Source organism: Dermacentor andersoni, chromosome 7, assembly GCF_023375885.2.
Source record: "Dermacentor andersoni chromosome 7, qqDerAnde1_hic_scaffold, whole genome shotgun sequence".
NCBI lineage: Eukaryota > Metazoa > Arthropoda > Arachnida > Ixodida > Ixodidae > Dermacentor > Dermacentor andersoni.
The window spans coordinates 146,285,262-146,307,214 of record NC_092820.1 but is presented as its reverse complement, the minus strand read 5'-3'; the positions used below and the strand labels follow the sequence as shown (position 1 = coordinate 146,307,214).

Genomic DNA, 21,953 nt, shown 5'->3' with positions numbered 1-21,953 from the left:
CTCTTCAATACATGGACTAACACAGGTCGGGGCGAATATACGAACTTGTAGAAAGAGTCAACAGATGGCGTGGCCAATCCAGGAGCGCCTGCTTTGCGCTCAGGTGCGAAATTTTGAACGCACGGTAGAGAACGTACCGGTACGTCAGTGACACCGTGGGGGGGAAGCGCGATGACGTACCGGTACGTCCGTGACAGCGAAAGGGTTAATACCTTGAAGGTAAGCTTGAGGAAATAAACAATTTCAAGTTAAAACCATACTGCTTTAATTTTTTTCGTTGTAATTTCCCGAATGTTATTTTTCCATGGCTCTGTAACATGTTCTTTTGTGCCCTACCTGGAAAAATGCATCAACGTGGTTCTGCTGTAATTATTTCGACTCCTTCTGTGACGTGCACCTCGGTCTAAGTATCGTAGGGTTTTCGTGTTCCACACACTTGAGAAAGCAGTCAGAATTTAAATCTGCAAGTTCGTGTTCAGCAGCTTATACATGCGAAGGTAATGGGGCCCCTAAGGTATTTCGGCGCTGAATTTAGCACAGCGATTTAACAGACTTCTCACTTGAATATAGTAACTCTTCGGTCCCACCAATTTCGTTAAATTGAGAGCTTTAATTGTATGTGATGACCTAATGTCTGTATTGCTGTTCTTATGCTTCTTGTTCTTGTTCTTTTTTTATTAGGAGGGTGAGAAAGAACCGTACGGACCTGGTTGCCGAGACTACTTCTTTTTGGTGTGCCAACTCGTAGACAACTTGGAAGACGATGTGTCACCCGACCAGGTAAATTTTTGAAACATTGCTTCCAAATTTTAATGTCAAATGCAGTGTGACAGCTAAAATGCCGGTGAGTGCACAAGCATTAACATGACCTGCGTTGCTTCCTGCAGAAACCTATTGTCGACTTGGACAGCTTGGCGTCTCGTGTCGCTGAAGCCATCTTCAACAGAGACGTACGAGAAGGGGCTCTGCAGAGTTCTCAAGATGACGATGGCTTGTACGGCCTGCTTTCTCTAGCCACAGCCGTTGCCAAGCACAATCCTCCATTCAAGTTTAGTAAGCAGGGCCAGGTGGGTGGACAGCATGGCTCAGTTCTTTAGTCTTTAGCATTTTTTTCCTCATTCCTTTGTGTTGCCTTTGCCTCAAAGGGATACTAAAGCTCAGTGTTATCACATCGTTGTGATGTCGAAGAACCTGACAGTGCAAAAACTTCGTCACAAATCTAACTTTTTGTTGGGCGAACATATTACCAGAAAAACAAGCAATGCTCAAAGCACAGCGGTATCGGCGAGCACACTCATTAAAATTTAACTCGTGGGTCAAGTCTGTCCAGTATTTATACATGCTGCGCAGTAAATTCTAGAGTAATCAATGGTGCTCAAGTACGTATTTGTGCAGAGCACATATTCTCATTGGACAAGGCTCTTTTGCTACAAAATTGGTAAGGACATTCAAGAAATTTCGGACACAGCGGCCACCTCATCTTGCACTGAGCGATAAAGTGATCAAGCTGTACATTGTTCACTGGCAAAAAATGCACATGACATTACTGGTGGCACATTCAACTAGTAATTTCCAAGCACTCCTGGGAAGCTTCCAAGGTTGTTAAACACAGCAGCTAAGCTTTGCCGTGGCAATAGCCAAGCTCCTATAATTTTAAGTCAGCCGAAATAACACTGCTAAAGTCCTTTGTATTATGTTATTCTTGACTTACACGACCATCAAAGCACTGCCGGGGTGCTCTGAAACAACCAGTTAAATTAGTCTTCACTTGAGCTGCATTATTAGTATGTTATGCTTATGCAATAACAGAACGGTGACTTTTATAGTGTGAGAGGTAGGGTGCCTGGTAAGCTAGGAAAGACGAGAAAAATGGGTCTGTTGGCGCCCCCCCCCCCCCCCCTCGAACTTCTTGAAGCTACAGCCCAAGTTTAGTTAATTGTTTGTCGGCAGATAAGTCCTGCTTTGCATTTTACTAGAACTGACTGAGCGTTTCTTGGTAACTTATTTCTGCAATTAAATGCAGTTGAATCTTGGTAATTTGAACTCGAAGGGGTCTGAAAATTTGTTTCCCAAATCCAGACAATACGGTTAAACCAGTGATGCCAGACTGACATACCAGCGATGAGGTTTTGGTGTGGGAGGGAAAGCAAAGGCCAAACTTTTAAGAGGTTGACTTTCGTTTTCTCTTGAAACAATCAGCTGTTTCCTGCCAAATGAAAGTGGAGTTTTGAGACAATATACTTTACTACAAACTGGTTCATTGTTACTCTTTACTGCTCTTAAGAAATGGCTCTGCTGTCGATTTGCTGTAGTTTAGTCTCAGAAACTTTGAGCCTAGAAGGACTTAGTTCTAACCTTCGAAGTTCTCAGCCTGCGGAGAAATTGTTCCTGCTATGCAGTGTACTAAATGGTTACTGAGGCAAAACACTAAGTATGCTCCATTAGGACAAGGAAACTGTCAGTGTTATTCAGCCAAGTATTTAGTCCAAGATTTATACTTTCCCAGCTTGACGTCAGCCTCTGGTCATTGTCAGTACGCCTCGGTGACCGCTCGGCAATGCTGATCAAGAATTGCTCATGAGTTCTGATTAATTGTCCGGTGTTGTACACACGGGAGCAATAGTTAGGAGACCGTAGCACTGGCAGAAAAATTGTGCCACAGCGGATCAGCATGGAATTCCGTCTGTGCATTGCAATGGTTGAAGATGCAGATGTGGGCTGTAACACTTCATTTCCAGCTCTGCGCCTAAGCTGTGAAAAAGCAACATTTTTTTAATGCAATTGAGCCTTGTTATAAGAAGCACGATTATAACAAGGTAAATCTCAAATGTGTCTCGCTACTCTCAGCCTATAATGAACATTGGATACAACAAAGTCATTTTCATGTCCTAGGTGACTGTATTATAACAATGTTTGACTGTATTTTTGGTCTGTAGACTTTTGCTAGTGACTGTACATGGCTATCTGTTGAAAGCCTTCTGCCATGCCTATCGGTGACCACGCTCTGCCCCCGTGTCACTTCAGGAGTTTGCCCTGGGCATAATGGGCTGCCTGTTCACTGTGAGCAACCAGAGCAGCCAGAGGCGCCTGCTTCCAAAGTGCAAGTCATCCGGGGTGCGGGCCGCGGCGTATGACCTGCTCTTGGAACTAGTCCGGGGCTCCGAGGACAACTTCCGGCTCATCCACGCCCGCCTGCTCCAGCAACACTGCCCGAGTGAGTGACGGGCATTGACAGGCCCTGTGCTTCCTGTACAGAGCTTGATGCCACATTGCGAGTGTGCTGGTTTTTTTTTTTTTTTTTTTTTTTTTTTTTTTTTTTTTTTTAAGGTTTTTTTTTGGTGGCGGAGTTGTGTTGTCATTTAAATTGTTTAATAGCTCAATGTAAACCTGTCATAAGTGCTTGAACAAGTTTTCTCATTAAATGGCAAGGCCTGGCTGCTGTTAGCTTTTTTGGGGTGTATTTAGTTGTTGAATATACCGTAGGTGATACTTTCATTAAGAAAAAAAGAACTCTTGCCACAAGGACATTAAGAATCGGGTGGAGACAGAAGTTTCTCTTGAAGGTTCAAGTGGGGCATTTTGACATGCACACTTGGCGCGAATCATTCAATGCATGTCGGGCGGGGCCCGAATCGCCAGACTCTTGCTGGTGTTTTCCTACTTATGTAATGTGTTAAGGTGGCGACAGGAAACTGAAACGAAATCGAGCTTGTGGGCAATTCCTTAATACAATGTCTGTGATACTGCCAGAGCAAAACATGATGCTCATGACGAAAGATGCTGTCCTGGAACGTATGAACCGGTAAAAAAGAAGGGTAACTGTATTAGGTCATTTTTTGTCTTCTCAATCGCGAACATTGGCACTAGAAAATTGTAAGTAACAGGGTCATATCACAATGAGGTTCTACTGTAGTTTGGGAATCCATGTATGTAGGCATGAATGTCCTCTTCTGAACAAAAGTAGCAGACCAAGGATTCCTTGGTAAAGCCAATGTTCTTCTCTGCCTATGAGCGTAACTTGAATCTCTTATCTTACAAGGCAAGTGAAGGGAGCTCCATATTTCTGGGTCTGTTATCCTATGAGAACGCGACTGAAGGCAACCGAAAGCATGCATGTCTCTTATCTTACCTAACAACCATTTAAAACGACCGTGCATCTCTTGGGCCTGCTTATCTTACTAGACAATCAAAAGGCTGCCATGTGTCTCTCCCACTTTAATGCCACATTGTGTGCCCCCTGTTTACAGAGTCGCACAGCCCCTATCCCTGGGACTACTGGCCTCATGAAGATGGCCGCTCCGAGTGCGGCTATGTGGGTCTGACCAACCTTGGGGCCACCTGCTACCTCGCTTCTTGTATGCAGCACCTGTTCATGCTGCCTCAAGCGCGTGCTTCTATCCTCTCGGCACAGGTGAGCATTATGAACTCGGCACAATTTTTCCTGGCGCGTGTCTTCGTAGCATGTCCTCGTTCGACCTGCACTGACAGCGTCGGGACTTTGCGAGTGTGTTGACAGCACTGATTTCACTCTTCCGCGTAGAGGAAACTGGTCTGATACCACTGCCTTCCTTTTTTCTCTTTCTTATTCTACAGTTGCAGTCACTTGTATTTCTTTTTAGCATGGATCATGTTACGTTGTCATCCTGCATTTGAGTTTTTGTCACACAATATTTGCATCGCACATGCATCTTTTAGCCCATTGCAGTGAAACTTGTTTCCATTTTTCTTTTCAGACGATTGCTGAGGGAAAACACGGCCAAACACTAAGGGAACTGCAGCGGATGTTTGCATATCTTCTGGTGAGTTCTAAAACGCTGGTTTAATTTACAAAAGATCTGTTTTCTCTACAGTTCACATGCATTTTTTTACTAGAGAATCACGGTGTTGACGTTTCTCAGTTGCGCCATGACAGGTAGCCGTGGCAGTCCCTGTGCAAGCATCTCCAATAAAGAATACAGTAATTGTCGTGGTTTGAAGGGGTTCCAAAATTTAACAGTTCAAGATCGGCGCCTGCGTATGTCAATTGCGTTTCTTTGCTGTCCTGTTTATTTGCACCACGAATATTCAGTTTTCGTAAACAGTACACAAACTATCCCATGAACAAATTCTTTTGAAGTCGATTTTATAGTTGGCAGCCTCCTTTCATATGTAGAATGGGATGTTGATTATGCACCGATTGTCACTTGTTATAAATCTGCACTGATAAACTCGTGCTTTGCATGTACACTTTTTAGGAAAGTGAACGAAAAGCCTACAATCCACGAAGTTTCTGCAAGGCATACACAATGGACCATCAACCCCTCAACACTGGGGAACAGAAAGACATGGTGGAGTTCTTCACAGACCTGATAAGCAAGCTGGAAGAGATGACACCGCAGTTGGTACGTGACAGTGTGTTTCTGTTCTTCTTTAAAGGCCAGCTGAAATGAAATTTTGAACCATCCGCACGGAGTGCTTGGGCGGCAAATTTTTTTCTTAGTTGGTGCCATCACAAGCGAAGCAGTAGGCAGTGTGTAAGCAATGCTGATGCATGAAGTTGCACTTCATAGGCGTCGCAGGCTAATTGGATGCGAAAGACAAACCATGTGTGGTAACTGCATTGTCACATCAGCAGAAGGCATACACCGCCTACGCCGGGCTGCACTGCGTTGGAGCCTTCACTGCGCCGAGACTACCGAAGCGCTCACCGTCGGCGCTTGTTAGTGTCATGATGCTGTACTTTGCTCTACCGCTCATAGGTGTCCGCGCCATCGCTGTCAAGAGAGGCCATATTTTATGCATTCACGTCGACATCGCATCCATTACAGGAAGTTGATGGTGGACCTCGGCATAAAACACTTTCTTGTCAAAAAGTGCCAACACTACCAAGGTTGTTGGAAATGACAAAGAGCACAGTACGCTTAGAACCAGTGCAGTACTTTTGCCGCGACCTCAAACATTGGGTGGCACTGAAGATCTCAAAGGACAAATTTTGGGATGGGCATCATATCCGCTAACCACCAGGTTTTTGTGTCGTCTTCTAAGGTACCGTTTAGAGACTCGAAAAAAAAGAAAGAAAATTCTAAGCAACAAAAATTTTGTTAGCAGCTCTGCTAACGTTGCCTCAACAGTATGTGCTACTCATTTATAACCAATTTATTTTAACCAGAGAAAAATTTAATCCCAATGGTCCTTGAAGGATCCTATGAGAACGTCACGTAGACGCTTAACTTAAGGGCACCTCTGTTTCTTGCAGAAGGAGCTGGTGAAACAACTCTTCTGCGGAGTGCTGTCCAACAACGTTGTTTCCCTGGATTGCAACCACATCAGTCGGACGTTGGAAGAGTTCTACACATTGAGATGCCAAGTGGCTGACATGAGGAATCTTTACGTGAGTGGTTCATTCTTTTAACTTCCAATCTCTATGACCATGATATGAGCGTTCTCCACACTATTGGGATCATAGTTTCGAACTAAGGCATCTGTTTCTAAACTGGGTCGTATCTTTCTATTTTACTGGTCTTAAAATATATTCTGCCTGGTGTCGCCGCATGGTGTCGTTCTGCAACCGACTAAATAAAGTTGTTTCTGTCTCACTGGTCTTTTGAGGTGTGTCTAGGCAGTTTGGCCACTAAGGGCGAGGAAGGGGGGGGGGGGGGGGGGTCAGGACAACCAGACATCCCCCCTGGCTCCACGTATGGCTGAGTGTGTGTCGGCGTTTTCATGTGAACATGACATGGGCAAGCACCTACTGCTCTCGATCACGTGTGCCCGGCACCTTTGTTCACAGGAGATTTCGCAGCCAGAAAACATATCATACGATCGTACTTTGGCGATGTACTAAATGTTAGTGCTGAAAGATTGTGTTTTCTGGGAATGTATTAAGTGTTAAAAGAGAAGCATAACTGTAGTTGGTCATTCTCTGTGTTCTCGACCGGGAACGTTGCCGCTGGGAAATTGTACGAAACGGGATTCTATCATCATGGTTCTACTAGCATTTGATTAGGTGAATTGGAATTCGTCCAAGCTAAGGCTTCCTCTTTATACAGTCAAACATCAATTTATATAACTAACTTGGATATTATAGGTTATTGCATATAACAAAGTAATCTAAAATGTATTTCACTAATATTGGTGTGTAACAAATATGGGCTTTAACAAATATCTAATATAAGGAAGGTATTTTTGGGCTGGATATGACTTCATTATAACATGGTTTCAGTATGTCACTGTCTAAACAAATCTGATATCTGCGTGCAGGAATCCATGAATGAGCTCACGGTGAAGGACACACTGGAGGGTGACAATATGTACACCTGCTCCCAGTGTGGAAAAAAAGTCCGGGCTGAAAAGAGGTGCGTGACACTGCTTCACATGTATACACTCACAAAAACTTTTACGTTATTTAGGAGGTCACTTTGCCACACAAATATTATTAGAATGTTTTGGCATTGAGTTACCACAGTACTGTTACCATTACTAATACCGACTGCCACGAATGCATATTTGCATGGCTTACTGGGCTCTCAATATTTGCTGCAGCCGTTTGGTAAGCTTGCTGGGGTGTCGTTCAAAGGTTACCGTAATTGCATAACATACTGGCAGCGCCCAGGCTACCCAGTTCCTGCTAACTTCTCTGCAACACGACAGCAAAAAATAAATCATTAAGCCCTTCATTCAGTGTTGTCTCTTGTTGAGGACAAAGTATAAGCAGTGTTTTGTCAATATTATAGAGATTGCTTGTTTCTTCGGATGCTGTTAGGCCTAAGAAAAGATGCCACCAAGCCGCAGAAGTGTTTTGATTTCTACCCACCATATGGGGGCACCACATCAGTTAATGTTGATTTGTCTGCGATTTGCCCAGTCCAACACATGTGCTGTGTTGTAACCTCAGTCTCTCTTTTTCCTTTCTTTTCTTTCTTTCTTTTTCTTTTTTTTCGTGCTTCACTTGCAGTATGTCATACCAGCAAGGCCGAATTTCTACCCTAGTCTAGTCTTGACTAGCGATGTGGCTGGATTTTCTCCCTAGTGTATCCCAGCTTTGCAAGTGTCATGTCGGTAAACTATCTAAGCTGTAGTGACAAATAGCCGAGAGCCCAATAAAATTCGGAACATGTGCAGTCGTGGCAGCTGGTATCGGTAACGGCAGCATGGTAACACTAAAACGCTTAACTGTCTGCTCTGTATCGTCTGGTGCCTGCACATTTGTTGCGCCTTGCCCTTGCTCGACTCTTGACCCCGTCGTTGGATGCTCATTCCTGCAGGGCCTGCATACAGCGGCTTCCGCGCATCCTCTGCTTCAACACCATGCGCTACACCTTCAACATGGTGACCATGATGAAGGAGAAAGTGAACACCCACTTCTCCTTTCCCCTACGGCTGGACATGTCCAACTACATGGAGAGCAACCTGCTTCCCAGCCAGGCACGGCAAGGTGCGTAGGTGTGGACGGGTTAAGGGCCAGCTGCAGCAAAATTCTGGGCCGCACAGACACGCCTAGTTTCAGATGTCGTAGATGTAGAGCAGCCTCCGTTTAAAAATTTACATATACATTTGACTTTGCGTAACCCTCAGGGTGGATTGCCACTCGCAATATTCGCAATTGCAAGTCTTTGCAGAAGTCACTGCGATCTAAAAGCAGTGTGTTACATGTCAGTTTGTGCTACTTGTTATGGTAAATTATTGTTCATAAGCTATCTATGTATCCCATTAAAGGTGTGTACTCAAAACAAGCTTTAAAGTAATGCGTGCTACCTTTCTCCTCCCCCATCTCCCTTATTTTTTCCTGCTTTATCTGTGCTATGCTTACATAGTCTAAAGTTCTCATGTTCTCTCTCTAGCGTTGTGCTACTCTTGATTGGACGACAGCATTTTCTTTCTTGAAACTTCCTCCGCCGTGCTGAATCCTGCAGAAGGAATTTGCCAAAATGCTCATGCATGCGTACTACATTACATGTGGTAAAGTGGGTCGTGCATAGGCGAGGAGTTAAGCTGTTTATGTCTAACGGTGAGAAAATTTCTATCTTGCTCTGTTGTGGCCTCTACTCACAGAAAATGGGGAGGAAAAGAAAGAAGCCCCGGAGGAAAACACCGGAAGCTACGAGTACGATCTCATAGGCGTGACTGTGCACACAGGCACAGCAGACGGCGGCCACTACTACAGCTTCATCCGAGAGCGGCAAAACCCTGGCAAGGACAAGTGGTGAGTCCTCTTAGTTCCTAGTGGAGAAGGAATACCACATAGTACAGTTTCGAGAGTCATTTACTGGCATTTTGCATTTGACCAGAACACACTTTTTTATTTTGTATCTCTAATTGCAGCCTCAATGGCCAGCTTATGTGGTTGCTCAATGGCTATGGTATTTTACTACACAGCAGTGTGAGGTCGTGGGTTCGATTGTGAGCTGTCGTGTCTGCATTGTGACGGTAGCGGAATGGAAAAAAATGTACTGTGTCTTTAGGTCTACGCTGAAGCATCCCAGATGGCCGATGTTACTCTGGAGCCCCCTGCTATGGTGTCTCTCATACATAGGTTTTGCACATTATGCCCTACAACCTAATATTTGTGTTTGCGTTGAATGTGTTGCAACACAATAATGTAGAGTCATATTGTGCGGCTATTGACTGATCAAAGAAGTGCAACTTCAAAAAGCTCATTAACATTTGGTGCATGTGCTAGTACTGTGGTGATATTCTTTTACGAATCCTCGGTGCCATGAGCACAGGGACACATCGACTTTGGTAACGGATCTCAGTACTCGTGCTATGCAGAAAGCATTGTAATTTTATGGAGTTATAAAAGATTAATCCAGCTCTTTGCAACACGTCTCTCCCAGGTTCCTGTTCAACGATGCAGAAGTCAAGCCTTTCGACCCCTCACACATTGCTGCTGAATGTTTTGGAGGAGAGATGACGGTGAGGAACATGCATCCTGTGGTTGAGAGATAAAGGCCTCAACTTTTAGAACTAAAAAATAATACTTAAGCTAACATTGAATGTTATTAGTTTAGTCTCATTTGTGTCACAGTTCTGTCAGCACCTTGCAAGCGACCTCAGCTGAATCCGTCTCCTATGTTTGTCTTATTCACAGAGCAAGACCTATGACTCTGTCACAGACAAGTTCATGGATTTTTCCTTTGAGAAGGTTTGTGTGAATTTGACGTTTTTCTTGTTTGCTTTGTCTGTCATTGCGTACACAACCAGCACAGTGTACCTCGTCACTATTTTGGTTTAGTATTACAATCAATAAGGTCAGCAAGAATTCATTGGTTATAACCTTAGTTTTGCACACTATTTGCAGAGCTCGCTTCACAAAAATGAAGGTGTGAGGAATCGGACAAATTTATATGTAGAGTTATCTTGGGTAATCAATACTTAGTGAATTGCAAAAGCTTGCAAACTTGGGCTAGATGGTTTATCTTGGAAGGCGTGGGAATGGCTCGAAAAGTGACTACGGAAGCAAGAAAGACCACTTTGAGTGCCGACTAACTGATTAAAAATATGTGCAGAATTCTGCCCTCCTGGCCTCTCTTTTCCCTGCAATTTTACCGCTCAGCACAATGATCAACACGCAACACCAGTTAGCCCAACGGGCTACAGTCCTTAACAATGTTGTTGCACAATGCAATAAACAAAGATAATTGTTAATTAGCGCTCATGTGGTGTCTTCCTTGCCTCGACCCTCGTTTTTTTACACTGTTCCTACACCTCCGGAGATACTAATACCAAACAGCCACACTCGATGCCAGCTGGTCAGCTTAGGTGAGCTGGTTTCGTAGTTGTAACTTCACCAAGCTGACTTCATCAAACACTGTCGCATGGTGTTGAAAACAGTGAAAAAATTGCTATAAGCAAAAATTTTTTCTTCTATCTCTTCCTTCATTATTCTGTTGTTTGTTTTCGTTGTATATATAAAAAAAAACTTTAAGGGACTGCATTTGACAAGGCATTGTTTTAAATTGCAGACCAACAGCGCCTACATGCTGTTCTACGAACGGTGTTCATCGGAAAAGCCAGACAGTAAAAAATCCGCCGCACAGACTGCATCCGAAAAGCCTGCCGAAACATCTCTGGAAGCAAAGCCGGAGATGACGTTGAGACTGCCGTCTGAACTGGCAGAGGTGAGCACCTTCAGCAGCATTAAACAAACTTCTTTTTGTGAGCTCGCTTGCTGCTCTGAACATCTTGTCTAGAGACCATTCTCTCTTTGTATACCTGTAGGGCTTTCACCGCAGTGGTGTGTTACAGTAACTTCCTAGTTGCATTAGCACAATTGCTCTAGCTATAGTCTAATGTCTCAGAAACTTTGTGATATCAACGATAATGTCTCTCTCTGCTTTTTTTTCTAATACAAAGCCGTGACTGCTTTTCTGTGGCCAGTTTTGGTTTCGTTTATCAGGATGTGTATGTGCAATGGCATAAAAGTTGGTCGTGTGAGAGCAGGACATTGTCTCATTATCACATTGAGCTCCAGCTCAATCATTCATCTGATATGCTGCTACTCATTACTTGGGCCAGTATAGTAGTTTAACAACAACAAGCAAGCTGGCTCCGACTGCCAAGACATTGTAGTGCCCTGCTGCCGTTAAACAAGACCAAAACTGGTTTGTAGAAAAGCAATCAGAGTAAATTATTGAAGGCGCTCTGAAGCTTGCCATTATTTTTTCTGGAGTTTAATGGTCCAGGACCTTCATTAAAAAAAAAAAAAAGAAGAGGAAAGTCGTAAATATTATGTTGGTACTCCTTTAAAAGTGCACTTGCCAAAAAGAAACTGTCTCTTAACTGCTCCAGATTCACCTCGTTTCCCACATTTTTTTCACTGAGTACCTTTATGAAAATTGCAGATCAACTTGAACAGTGATGGTGGTTTGAGCTGGTCATACCAGGAATGCCCTAGGAAATGGAAGTTTAGTTGTCCCAAATGTCAAACCGTAGTGTAGCAGCCAGAAGTGTGCACACTTTAAGTTGTTACCATGGGCAGGCTGAGAGAGATATGAGATAGGATTTGGCATAGCGTCAAAGAACTAAAGATGAGATCTGCAGAATTTCGAGGTTATGTGGTAGGTTAGCGTGCTCATTATTTATTGCCCATAATGGGCTGACTCAAGATCAAGTGAAGCGGAGTGGTGGAACGCAGGTGTGTTTCACTTGTGGTGGAGTGCTACAAGCAGAAGCAGTTATACCCAGTTAACTGCTTTACACAATAAAATTGCACAGATGCCAAAGGTGTCTAAATCTGTCTTTCTCTCTTTTCTCTTTTTTTCTTTTTTTCAGTGGATCTGGCAAGACAACATGCAGTTCTTGCAGGACAAGAGCATATTTGACCACACTTACTTCAAGTGAGTGTACTTCTCAACATATGCACTACAGGGCAGTCAACTTACACTTAGGTTATAGAATCATTTAAAGAAATTAAATAAAGAACTAGATTAGCCTAGTTGCAGCCAAGCCAGAGGCAGCAGCCATCCAAGCACTTCTCACTGTGAGAATGCTGCCTTTCTGTGGTCATTTCTTGAGCATGCATGCTGTTGTGCGTAATGTTGATTAGGTGGCGTCCAAATCGACACCCCAGCAACAACTCCCTTCGAGTAAAGGAAACCGATCTCGAAGGCTATGTTTTTGCTGACTGCTGTCTTCTGTTTCCTTTAGCTTTCTGTACCAAATGTGCGGCTCCATACCTCAAACGCTGTCATGTGGTGAAGAAGCTACGCTGTTGGCCGCGCAGCTGGGAACATCGTTTGTGCTCGAGACCCTGATTCACGCCAAGGAAAAGGCAAGTTCTCTTTCATGCGCTGTCTTGTGTGTGGGGGCTAGCCCAATAATCAGTTCTGGCAGCCTGTGACTATCACAACAATAGCCTTAAAGGTTAACTAGATGATTGTGACACGAGCAGTTCTAAACCAGACAGAACAGGCTTTTAGAAGGGAAAATTACTGCAGCATAGCAGCTTTTCTATTTATTATTATTATTATTTTTTTTTTTCTGTCATGATATAATTACGTATAGGATGTTAGGGTGGACGAGCTTCCACTGCGTCTGGAAGCTGGTAGCTGTATGGAAGTTTCGTCATGGGTTCACAGGGACCACAGGCTTGGTTCTCTCCTGGAAGCTTCAGCATTGCACTTAGTTCACTAAAATCCCTGGAACAAATTGACATACAAGTTATGAGCCGGTTGAACTGCTCATTGTGAGTGAATTGTCGTACCTGTTGTTTTCGTGCAGCCTACCATGGCACAGTGGATTGAACTTCTGACGAAGCAGTTCAATGCAAGCAAGGCTGCATGCGAGGTAAATGTCACCACAACCTATTTGTCCTAACTGCTTGTTGAAATTTTTTAAGCGACACTTTCCACAAGATGCGGTGAAGCATATCAAGAGTTGAAAGGGGTCACTGTCACAGTACATTGTCCATGTCCCTTAATTGTACATGCGTGTATGTGCCATTCTCTATCACAGTACGAGTGCCGAGACGTCTAAAAACTCTACTGTCAGCCATCCAGAGCTGTTTCTGACATTACTGTGGTGATTTGCGTCTTTCCTCATGGTTCTGTTTTCCTAGTGATTTTTCACTTTTCTTGTTTATTTATTTTTCACGGTCTCTTGAAAAACATATGAACGGGGTTCTACCGTATGTCTCCATTCTTATCCTGTTGTGTGCCTTGCGTCATTCATTCGTCTTGGCTGGTTCAGCTTTTTTGCCATTGGTCTCTTAAAACAGTATTGCGCCTGAATCACTATACTGCTAACCCTGCAAATGAATGATCATGCGGATAGTGGCAGTATTTAATATCAGCCAAGACAGTTTGTGGCCTACCTCTGAGCCCCTGTGATTTGCCATTCACTTTTCAGTGGTTCTTGGATCACATGGCCGAGGATGAATGCTGGCCCGTGCAAATTCTGATCAAGTGTCCCAACCAGGTGGTGAGGCAGGTAGGGTACCCCTTTCTTGGAGCGGTGGCTTGAAATTATGAAGCTGCTAGAAGGATACTTTTAGTCATAAACCAGTAATGTGTTAGTAACTGTTCATAAATTTGAAATTTCACATCTGCTTTTTTTTTCTTTTTAAGCTTTTAAACATTATTTTTTTCTGCTCCTTTAAGTGACATTGAAGTCCTGCTAGGCCTCAGCTCTCATTTAATGTTATGCCATCTTATCTTGGCACTTGATGTTGTTACAAAAACATTAGTGGGGCTCGCTGGTCTGTGCCTAATTCAGTTAAATGTTTTCGCTTGATGTGTCGCTTGGTCGAACATTCTCCTCAGATCTTCATTTAATTTCAGCTATTTCAGCGGCTTTGTATCCACGTGATCAATCAGCTGCAGCCTGGGCACTCCTCACTCTACCTCCAACCATACCCTGACAGGTGAGACCGCTCGATCTTGGCGACATTTTTGGGGGGTTTTCTTGTTTTTGTTTTTTTGCGCTGCAGCAGTGTCTTTGTATGACAAGGGGGGAAGAGAATCGTGTGTGTGTGCATATGTTCAGAAAGGCACAAACTGTCTACCAGTGCCCGTCATACGTCTTAATGTAACTTGTAGTTAATGACATTCGACACGTCAAATGACGTTGGTTTCCTGCAGTGCTACACAGCAAAAAATTAATGCCATTTGTAGGAAACATTTAATACATCAAATAATGTTGGGTTCCTCCGATAATGCACTGCAGAAATGTAGAAGAACAAAGGCCAGAAAGAAGTTGCAGTGTGCGTGCAAAACATTCTAGAAGTACTTCAATTGACATAAGTTTACGATAACACCTGTAACTTTCAAGTCTCGTTTAAATAATCGAGTAGCACTTATCCGCACAAAGTCAAAACAAGACTCGAGCCAGGTGTGAATCCAATGCATTAACCCAACATGCCAGATGTACATAATGCCAGAACACGCTGAATGCGTGCAAATGCTGTCTGTCACTTGTCAGGTAAAATACATAGGAGCTTCCTGTTGAAGAAAAAATAAACAACCTTGAAATTTAACCTTCTTAATTTGTATTTTGTGCTCCTTTTGCTGTTCTTGTATTTGTTCTGGGGTAGTCTTTGGTAGACAGTGCACATTGGATCCTAAAGCACATCCAGATTATTGGAAAATATTGTTTGCATCTGATGGCTTCAAGTATTCCCAAGAAGCAGCAAACTTGGGACTTTACAGTTGAATGCCAGCTGACACTAATGACGTTAAATGCTCATGTTTGCCAGTTCGTGGAGTGCAAACTTTAGGTAAAGAGCAGTCACTTCAGTGACACTAAATTTACCCACGTGGCTGGGGTGCCAAATACTCACTGTCACTGTTTAAATTGTGTGCATGACACTATCAAAAAGGTGGTTTGACATACCCGACAGCGATTTGAAAGACATGGCATCAATTTACTTTTCCTGTGTTCTTTTATGGCGTTCTTTCGCAGCGACGACTCGTCAGACGTGGACATCAGCCAGATCGGCCAGTACTCCTGCGTCACTCGCTTTGTGCGAAAGCTGCTGGCACTGGTGAGTTGTGTAGTCACATCTGCAACAGCTTTTAACACGTGTGGCCACACTTCTCTCCTCAGATGTGTCTCTTTTAATGTGTCACTGGCTTATAGGGATGTCTCTTAGCCCTTTGGATGCTGGGTGTTTTTTCCGAAGTGCTACAAACTCGATTTCTGGCCGGGTAACACAGGCCTTAAATTCAAGTGCTATTTATTGGCGATTGTTGCTGAACATTCTGTGAATTCTTTAATGTACCATTTTAAGAACAAGAAGTATGCAAGTAGTCATTTTAATTAGGATAATTAGTGTTATAAAAGCAACATGGCCTCTTTATCGCTTTCATTGACCATTGGAGACTCCTCGTAGTCGGTATCGAAGTTCTCTGAATCAGAATTCATAAGAAGTTCTTGAATTTTTGCATAGTTAAAAAAGATGTGTGTGCTTTTTGTGCTGGTTCACCATGTCAGAAATTGACAATCAATTGACAAGCAACATTGACAGTCCGTAAGCTTTGGCGCGTCATCTGTCACATAAAAACAAAACCCACCATAACATTTTAGTTTAACTAACTTCCAAGCAGATGGTGAAACCACTCTATGGATATTTCACATTCACAAATTATCTCGGGCATGCACAGGGGTGCACGCCAACAGCCAGACAAGTATAGACCCTTTCAGTGTTAGCACGTGAAAACTTTGAAGGAATGGCAAGTTATTTGGGGCCCACACCAGGAAAATTTTAGAATTGCCATAGCAGTGATGAAAGCACAAAAATGTTTTTGTTTTGTACTATCAAGTAAGAAATTGACTTTCCTTTCATTGACGTGAATGTGCTGGTTGCCATTTGATTCTGATGAAAAAACTTTTGCCTTGCATAAATTTGCGAGCGGACCTACTTGATCAAAGGCAATGGGTGACCACTTATCAGTTTACTTGAAAAATGAAGAAATTGTATTTATCTTCTTTTTAAATGAGTGCCTTTCACCAAGGTACCATAATGTGTTATGAAAATCCGAAGTGAAGATGGGGGCAACAGATGGAAACACACTGAGTTGGGAAACAGGGGTAAAGTGCTTCATATAGCGTGGCCAACGTTTGTGAAAAATATAGGTCTATCTATGAAAACGTCAGCCGGCCTGTCCAGGGCACTGTACCCCATGTTTATTAATAAACTTTTATCTCATAATGCGTTACAGTAGGTCTAAAATGCCAACTGTTCATTTTCTAGTCTTGGCATACAATTGAAGCTGACTTAGATTTGGTGTGCACATGGTATGGAACACGCTTGTCTAAAGTTCGTGAGTTTGAGTTTGTGCTGCAGTTCCTGAACCTTCATTTGAATCTCATTCTGCCCCGTACTCCCTCCTGCTGCTCTTGTCAACAGATCGAGCACGGTGCCAAGCAACACCTGCGGCACCTGACCGAGTACTTTGCCTTCCTGCTGGAGTTTGCCAAGATGGGCGAGGAGGAGTGCCAGTTCCTGCTCTCCATCGAGGCCATCACCACCATCGTCTCCTTCTACCTGGGCCACAAGCTGGACTATGTGAGTAGCACTGGAGAGGGCACACGTTGGCCTGCATTGCACTTGCTTTTGCCCGGAACTTCTCTTGCATACTTGCACCTAGCAATAGCAGTAGTTGAGGCAGCAGACCTTTTGCTCCTCTCGTGGTGTTTTTCTGGCCGGCATTCATCTAGGAACCACTGCCTGTAAATAGTGCAGCTCCACTGGAGTACCGTTGATGGTAGTTGCCCGATGGTAGTTGCTGGCTGCTACTGGACATCCTACTTGTCTGATGCCATAGCTTTATTGAAGGGAACCAGCTGTGTGTGTGTGTATGTGTAAGGTGTACCAGTAGTGTCACGTTGCAGAACAGACTGCTGAATTAAAAAAAAAATGCTTGGCTAGTTGGTTGCATGACTTATGGCACATCTTGGCAGAGACGAATATCTACCCCATTGCTAAATACCAAACACAAGCAGGGTCATGCAGATTAACAGCAAGCTCTGTGCCATATCTGTGTTCGTAGCCACAACAATTTACAAAGAATCTGAGAGTCCCGCACCGTTTAACAAAGTTTGCAATCAGTTTTGACCCTTGCGCTTTCCTTTAACTTAAACGGGCATCACGCCTTTTCAAAGCTTTCATTTTTGATGCCTGCCTGAGACGTGTGCACTGCCATCGGCCACCTAGGTTGAGATGGTGTCTGAGGAAGAGGACGAGGAAGAGGAAGAGGAAGGAGGTGCACCCGTGTCCAAGTGCCGGCCGGCCTCGCTGGACAAGATGGTGAGCCTGGTGCTCCTGCTGGTGGAGAAGTCGCGCGCCGAGGACCACCGGCTGCAGCTCTCCCAGTCGGACTACAACGCCCTCACAGGAGGAAAGGTACGGGACACGCATGCTTGGCTACACTTTCTTTATTTCTTGCCTCTTCCTGTTCTTGCATGGTGTGAACGCTATCATTGTTTTCGTTCTCTGCCTTTTGCCACCCTAAGCCAGGACGTGATCATTGCCAACCAACAGCATGGGGGAAGCTGAAGTGTCTGTATAATTGCTATCACAATAAAAACTAAACTTTCTTGTAGCCAGTGCAGCTGCCCTTGAATTGAAAGGTGCACTGGATGCTTCCTCCTATAGTAACTATGTTGTTTATGTAAATTTTAGGCCGTATAGGGAAGTCAAGAGGAAATTTAGCTTCTTCATGAATTGTGTGCTCCGAAAACTCCTGCATGACAATGCGACTTCTTGAACGAAGACGCAACTAAAGAACTGAGAAGAAATCATCTAGGAGTAACTTGCTGAATCTTTGACGTTATTAAGTTTGCAGATAAAACAGGCTGTGCATTCAGCCAGCTCGTTCTGTCTCTTTACGAAAGAAGGCAAAAGCTTATCAGGCCACAATCTCTGCTTTGCTTCTTATAAAGCTTTTTTCTGTGCCTAATAGTTTTTCTGTGGTAGGGACAACTTTTCTGTGGGGGCATGGTTGCACCAGCTCACCCTGCTGACGTCTTATGGAGTATTCTAGTTTGTGGTCTGTCATATTGACTAGATTAGATGAGATGGTGAGAAGCCCACTTGTAGAATTTTGCACATAATCTATTGAGGCCAGTGAGACGAATGACACTGTGTATTGAGGCCAAACAAACAAATGAAAACATAATGCTTTGTCTGCAGCTATTGTGCTGTCCTTATGCTTCTTGTGTGCTAGAAGCTAATATGGAATTACAACAATCCCGAACCTGTATTGTTTCAAACAAATCGAACATTCGAAAAGCCCTAAAGCTAGGCACCGTGGTTTGCGCATACTGAAAATTTTCACAAGCCTTGATTTATTTTTTGCTTAGCGTGGATGCTCCGGAGCACATATTTTCTATCAGTTCAGCAAGTGAACTCAAAACACTTTGCGACTGCAGGGCTTTCCATTTCTGTACCACCAAATCCGGGACAACATCTGCCTGCGCCAGACTTGCAACTTGATCCTGAGCCTTTGTCGCTGGAACGAGTCCCTTGCACCTCATGTGAGATTTCATTTTTAACAGCCTTCCTCTTTTCGTAGTTGTTGTGCGTGCCCTGTGCTTACCAGTTATTCCATTTGCTTTTCTTTTTTGTCTGACCAGATTGTCAACATGATCTTCTCGGCTGTCACTAAGCAGCCTGAGGTAAGTGATTGAGTATTTTTCATACGAGTCTTTACTTTCGTCTTTTAAATATTCAATCAATTTTGTGTTTGGCTGCCTAAATACGGTACAATCGCTGTGATACAATCTCCAAGAGGCCACAAGGAAAAGAACTTAGTTCCCAGGAAATGTAGGCGGTGAATTTTTCCAGTACACACTGGTGTATATTGAGACAGGAATTTAATGATGTGATTGGCAAAGCGTGTCAGCTTGCAAATGTTTTATTGGTTTTCTAATGTCGCCTTGGTTTTGATCAACCCTGTGAATAGACATTGCTGTTAACGTCAAATTTCTAGCATTACATTGCCACCACTGTTGTTGGCGTTGTGACATCTGCGGGATGTCTATTGTGCTGTGTTCTGACACTCGTCGTGATGCGGCTTGTGACAGGCTAGTGGACCTTTCTTCAAGCTGCTGTCAATGCTGGTGGAATTTGCTGGAGGGCCTCCAGGCATGCCGCCTTTCACTTCGCTTGTCCTACAGCGTGTCTGGGAGGTAAGGGAACCCGTCAGCCTCTCACAAACTGTCTGCAGCAACTTTCATTTATGCCTGATGCAAAGGCTTAGCCTGGCGTGCATCAAATGTGCGCCGTCTGAACGGACTTCTCCGCCTGCTCTGCAAACGAATGCGTTGCACTTCATCACTTTATGCAACTTTTCATTTGTTTGGGAGAAGACAGACTCAGGCTTGTCAGGGCAGAGCAGCTGCTTGTATGAAAAACACCTCTCACATGTGGTTGGTCTTGATTTGAAAAGTATAAAAAGTGGGCAAGACCTGTTCTTAGTATCTACTCTCCTTTTCTTTATTTTACTATTATTTTTTATCTTAGTTGTGGCAGACAATAATTGCCAAAGCTTGTAAATGACCTACATGTTTACAGTAGGTGACCTTTACAAATGTAACGTCAAGGAACTGTCAAAATTTTCTGATCTTATTGGAAGTATAGCTTAGCAAAAAGGCATTGAATGCATGGTTAACTAAATCAAGGTATATGCGGGCTGAAAAGCTTAAATTACCGTTTCAATTATTACTACAGGCTATGATTAGTCCCTGTATTCGAAGTCAAGAGTCAGCACTGAAGTTATATCTACCTGACAGTTAGTTAGGAAGAATGTGTAAAACAAGAGAAAAGAACCCCTTGCTACTTGGCACTTGCTTCATAGTGATTTGTGTTTGGAATTTCCTTAAAGTAGCCTCTAGGACTTCAAAGTCTGCTACTACCCCGAGCCTTCAGTTGCTCGACCGAGTCCAATCCCTTCCCCTCCTGTCTCCCCTGGTTTCAGGCGTCCGAGTACTGCCCCCTGCAGTGCCTCGAGTGGTTGACAATGCAAGTGCCTCGGAACAAGCTGGCACACTCGTGGGTCCTCCAGAGCATGGACGTCTGGGTGGAGAAGTTTCTTATCGCCCATGCCCTGCAGAGGGTGCGCAATGGTGAGTTCGTGGGGGGCCTCCTCTCTTCTGAAAGCTGTGGCTGTGCGCTTCTGTCGTTTGCTTCGGCGACGACCACCTGTTGGTCAGGCACCATTACACAAGACTGATTTGCTATATAGCCTGTTGTCCATTTATGTTGCTGCACACAAAACAGCTACGGCCCCACTTCACGCATCTCCTCAAGGAGGCCTTTAGTATTGGAGCATTCCACGTCGCCAACACTGTGGGGTCATCTGGTGGACAAAAATTCTTTTCTTTCTTCTTTCTTTTTTTAAGTTTGCTTTACAGCATCAAAAGGAAGCGTTACATATAATTGTGAATCTCTGTCTCTTGCATAAAGTCCAAAAAAAGAAACACCTAGCTGTTATTAATTTACATGTTTCTATCTATTTTGCAGTGGCAGCCTTGTTGCTGGTTTCCCTAGTGCCAAGTTCCCAATTCCGACAGGCCTTCCGTTCGGGGAGGAATGGGTTGGCTCCACATAAAGAGCTACCTGTATGTACCTTTGTGAGTCTGTGCTTTGACACATATATGCATTTTGTTACGACGTGTTTTATTGAGCCTGCTGTTGACGTCATGGTGATCTCGTTTGGCTGCAAAGCAGTTGCCCGCCTTTGTTTATTCACTGTGCATGGCTATTTCTTCATGGTGGCAGTTGCTGCGTCAATTCCAGTAAAACCTCATTAATTCAACCCTCATTAGTTAAGAAATTTTGATAATTTGGACTCGCCCCTTGGTCCCTGCTAGTGAATGCATTATTTAATGGCATCAAACTTGCGTTACTCTGGACATATTTGGCCATGCACCAGTTCACTTGGACGACCCCCGGAATGCGCCAAGCGTCACAACATGTGCGACTCAAAGGAGCAAAAGTGGTGCTGGCATCGAGTGAAAACTGAGCGGCGCAGTCTGCATTGCCACAGTCATCGGTGTGAATGCTTTTACGTTGTGTTTACCGCCGCGCACGACTCGCGTTGGCCGTGCCTTCGGAAATGCATGGTTGCCATCCGATCACACTGATAATGGCAATGAATCTCTGAGCAGCAGTTGCAGCAAGCAGTAGTTTTAACTCGGTGCGAGGTGCGCATGATGTCACAAACATAGGAAAACGAGTCGAGAATAAAGCGCGACTCTACCACGGACGATCTGTTGCCTACCGGCTCGGTGGCAAAAAAATTGCTGGGATTGTGTGCGCGGTAGGGAAAAGTACGTCGAGCACACCTAGTTGGATGATAATGCCAGTCTCGTGCCACGGCCGTACTGCGAAGGAAGTCGTGAGGCCCTTGCCGCTGCGAGTGCTTTTCAGTCTCCAGATGATGAGAATGGCAGTTTCCGTGCTGTTTTTGTGCGGAATAGAAGCAGGGGTTGTGGATTTATTTATCAAGTAGAGGCGGCTTGGTCTAGTATGC

The 21,953-nt window shown here is 44.0% G+C and overlaps 1 protein-coding gene across 2 annotated transcripts in view; it reads left to right on the top strand.

Moving 5' to 3' along the window:
- puf (ubiquitinyl hydrolase 1 puf) overlaps positions 1 to 21,953 on the top strand; it is a 99,389-nt gene that overhangs the window by 57,129 nt on the left and 20,307 nt on the right. The window contains exons 35-60 of one of the 2 annotated variants that reach the window (XM_055072257.2): positions 682 to 780; positions 888 to 1,067; positions 3,025 to 3,214; positions 4,248 to 4,411; positions 4,734 to 4,799; positions 5,235 to 5,381; positions 6,236 to 6,370; positions 7,240 to 7,334; positions 8,244 to 8,413; positions 9,031 to 9,181; positions 9,816 to 9,894; positions 10,070 to 10,123; positions 10,944 to 11,099; positions 12,253 to 12,317; positions 12,628 to 12,751; positions 13,201 to 13,266; positions 13,828 to 13,908; positions 14,259 to 14,341; positions 15,379 to 15,460; positions 16,826 to 16,984; positions 17,633 to 17,821; positions 18,850 to 18,954; positions 19,054 to 19,095; positions 19,504 to 19,608; positions 20,397 to 20,544; positions 20,942 to 21,039. In XM_055072257.2, coding sequence (XP_054928232.1) covers positions 682 to 780; positions 888 to 1,067; positions 3,025 to 3,214; positions 4,248 to 4,411; positions 4,734 to 4,799; positions 5,235 to 5,381; positions 6,236 to 6,370; positions 7,240 to 7,334; positions 8,244 to 8,413; positions 9,031 to 9,181; positions 9,816 to 9,894; positions 10,070 to 10,123; positions 10,944 to 11,099; positions 12,253 to 12,317; positions 12,628 to 12,751; positions 13,201 to 13,266; positions 13,828 to 13,908; positions 14,259 to 14,341; positions 15,379 to 15,460; positions 16,826 to 16,984; positions 17,633 to 17,821; positions 18,850 to 18,954; positions 19,054 to 19,095; positions 19,504 to 19,608; positions 20,397 to 20,544; positions 20,942 to 21,039 — 3,033 coding nt within the window. Of the gene's footprint in view, positions 1 to 681; positions 781 to 887; positions 1,068 to 3,024; positions 3,215 to 4,247; positions 4,412 to 4,733; positions 4,800 to 5,234; positions 5,382 to 6,235; positions 6,371 to 7,239; positions 7,335 to 8,243; positions 8,414 to 9,030; positions 9,182 to 9,815; positions 9,895 to 10,069; positions 10,124 to 10,943; positions 11,100 to 12,252; positions 12,318 to 12,627; positions 12,752 to 13,200; positions 13,267 to 13,827; positions 13,909 to 14,258; positions 14,342 to 15,378; positions 15,461 to 16,825; positions 16,985 to 17,632; positions 17,822 to 18,849; positions 18,955 to 19,053; positions 19,096 to 19,503; positions 19,609 to 20,396; positions 20,545 to 20,941; positions 21,052 to 21,953 lie in introns of both variants that reach the window. The other variant, XM_050180836.3, reaches the window with a different exon arrangement.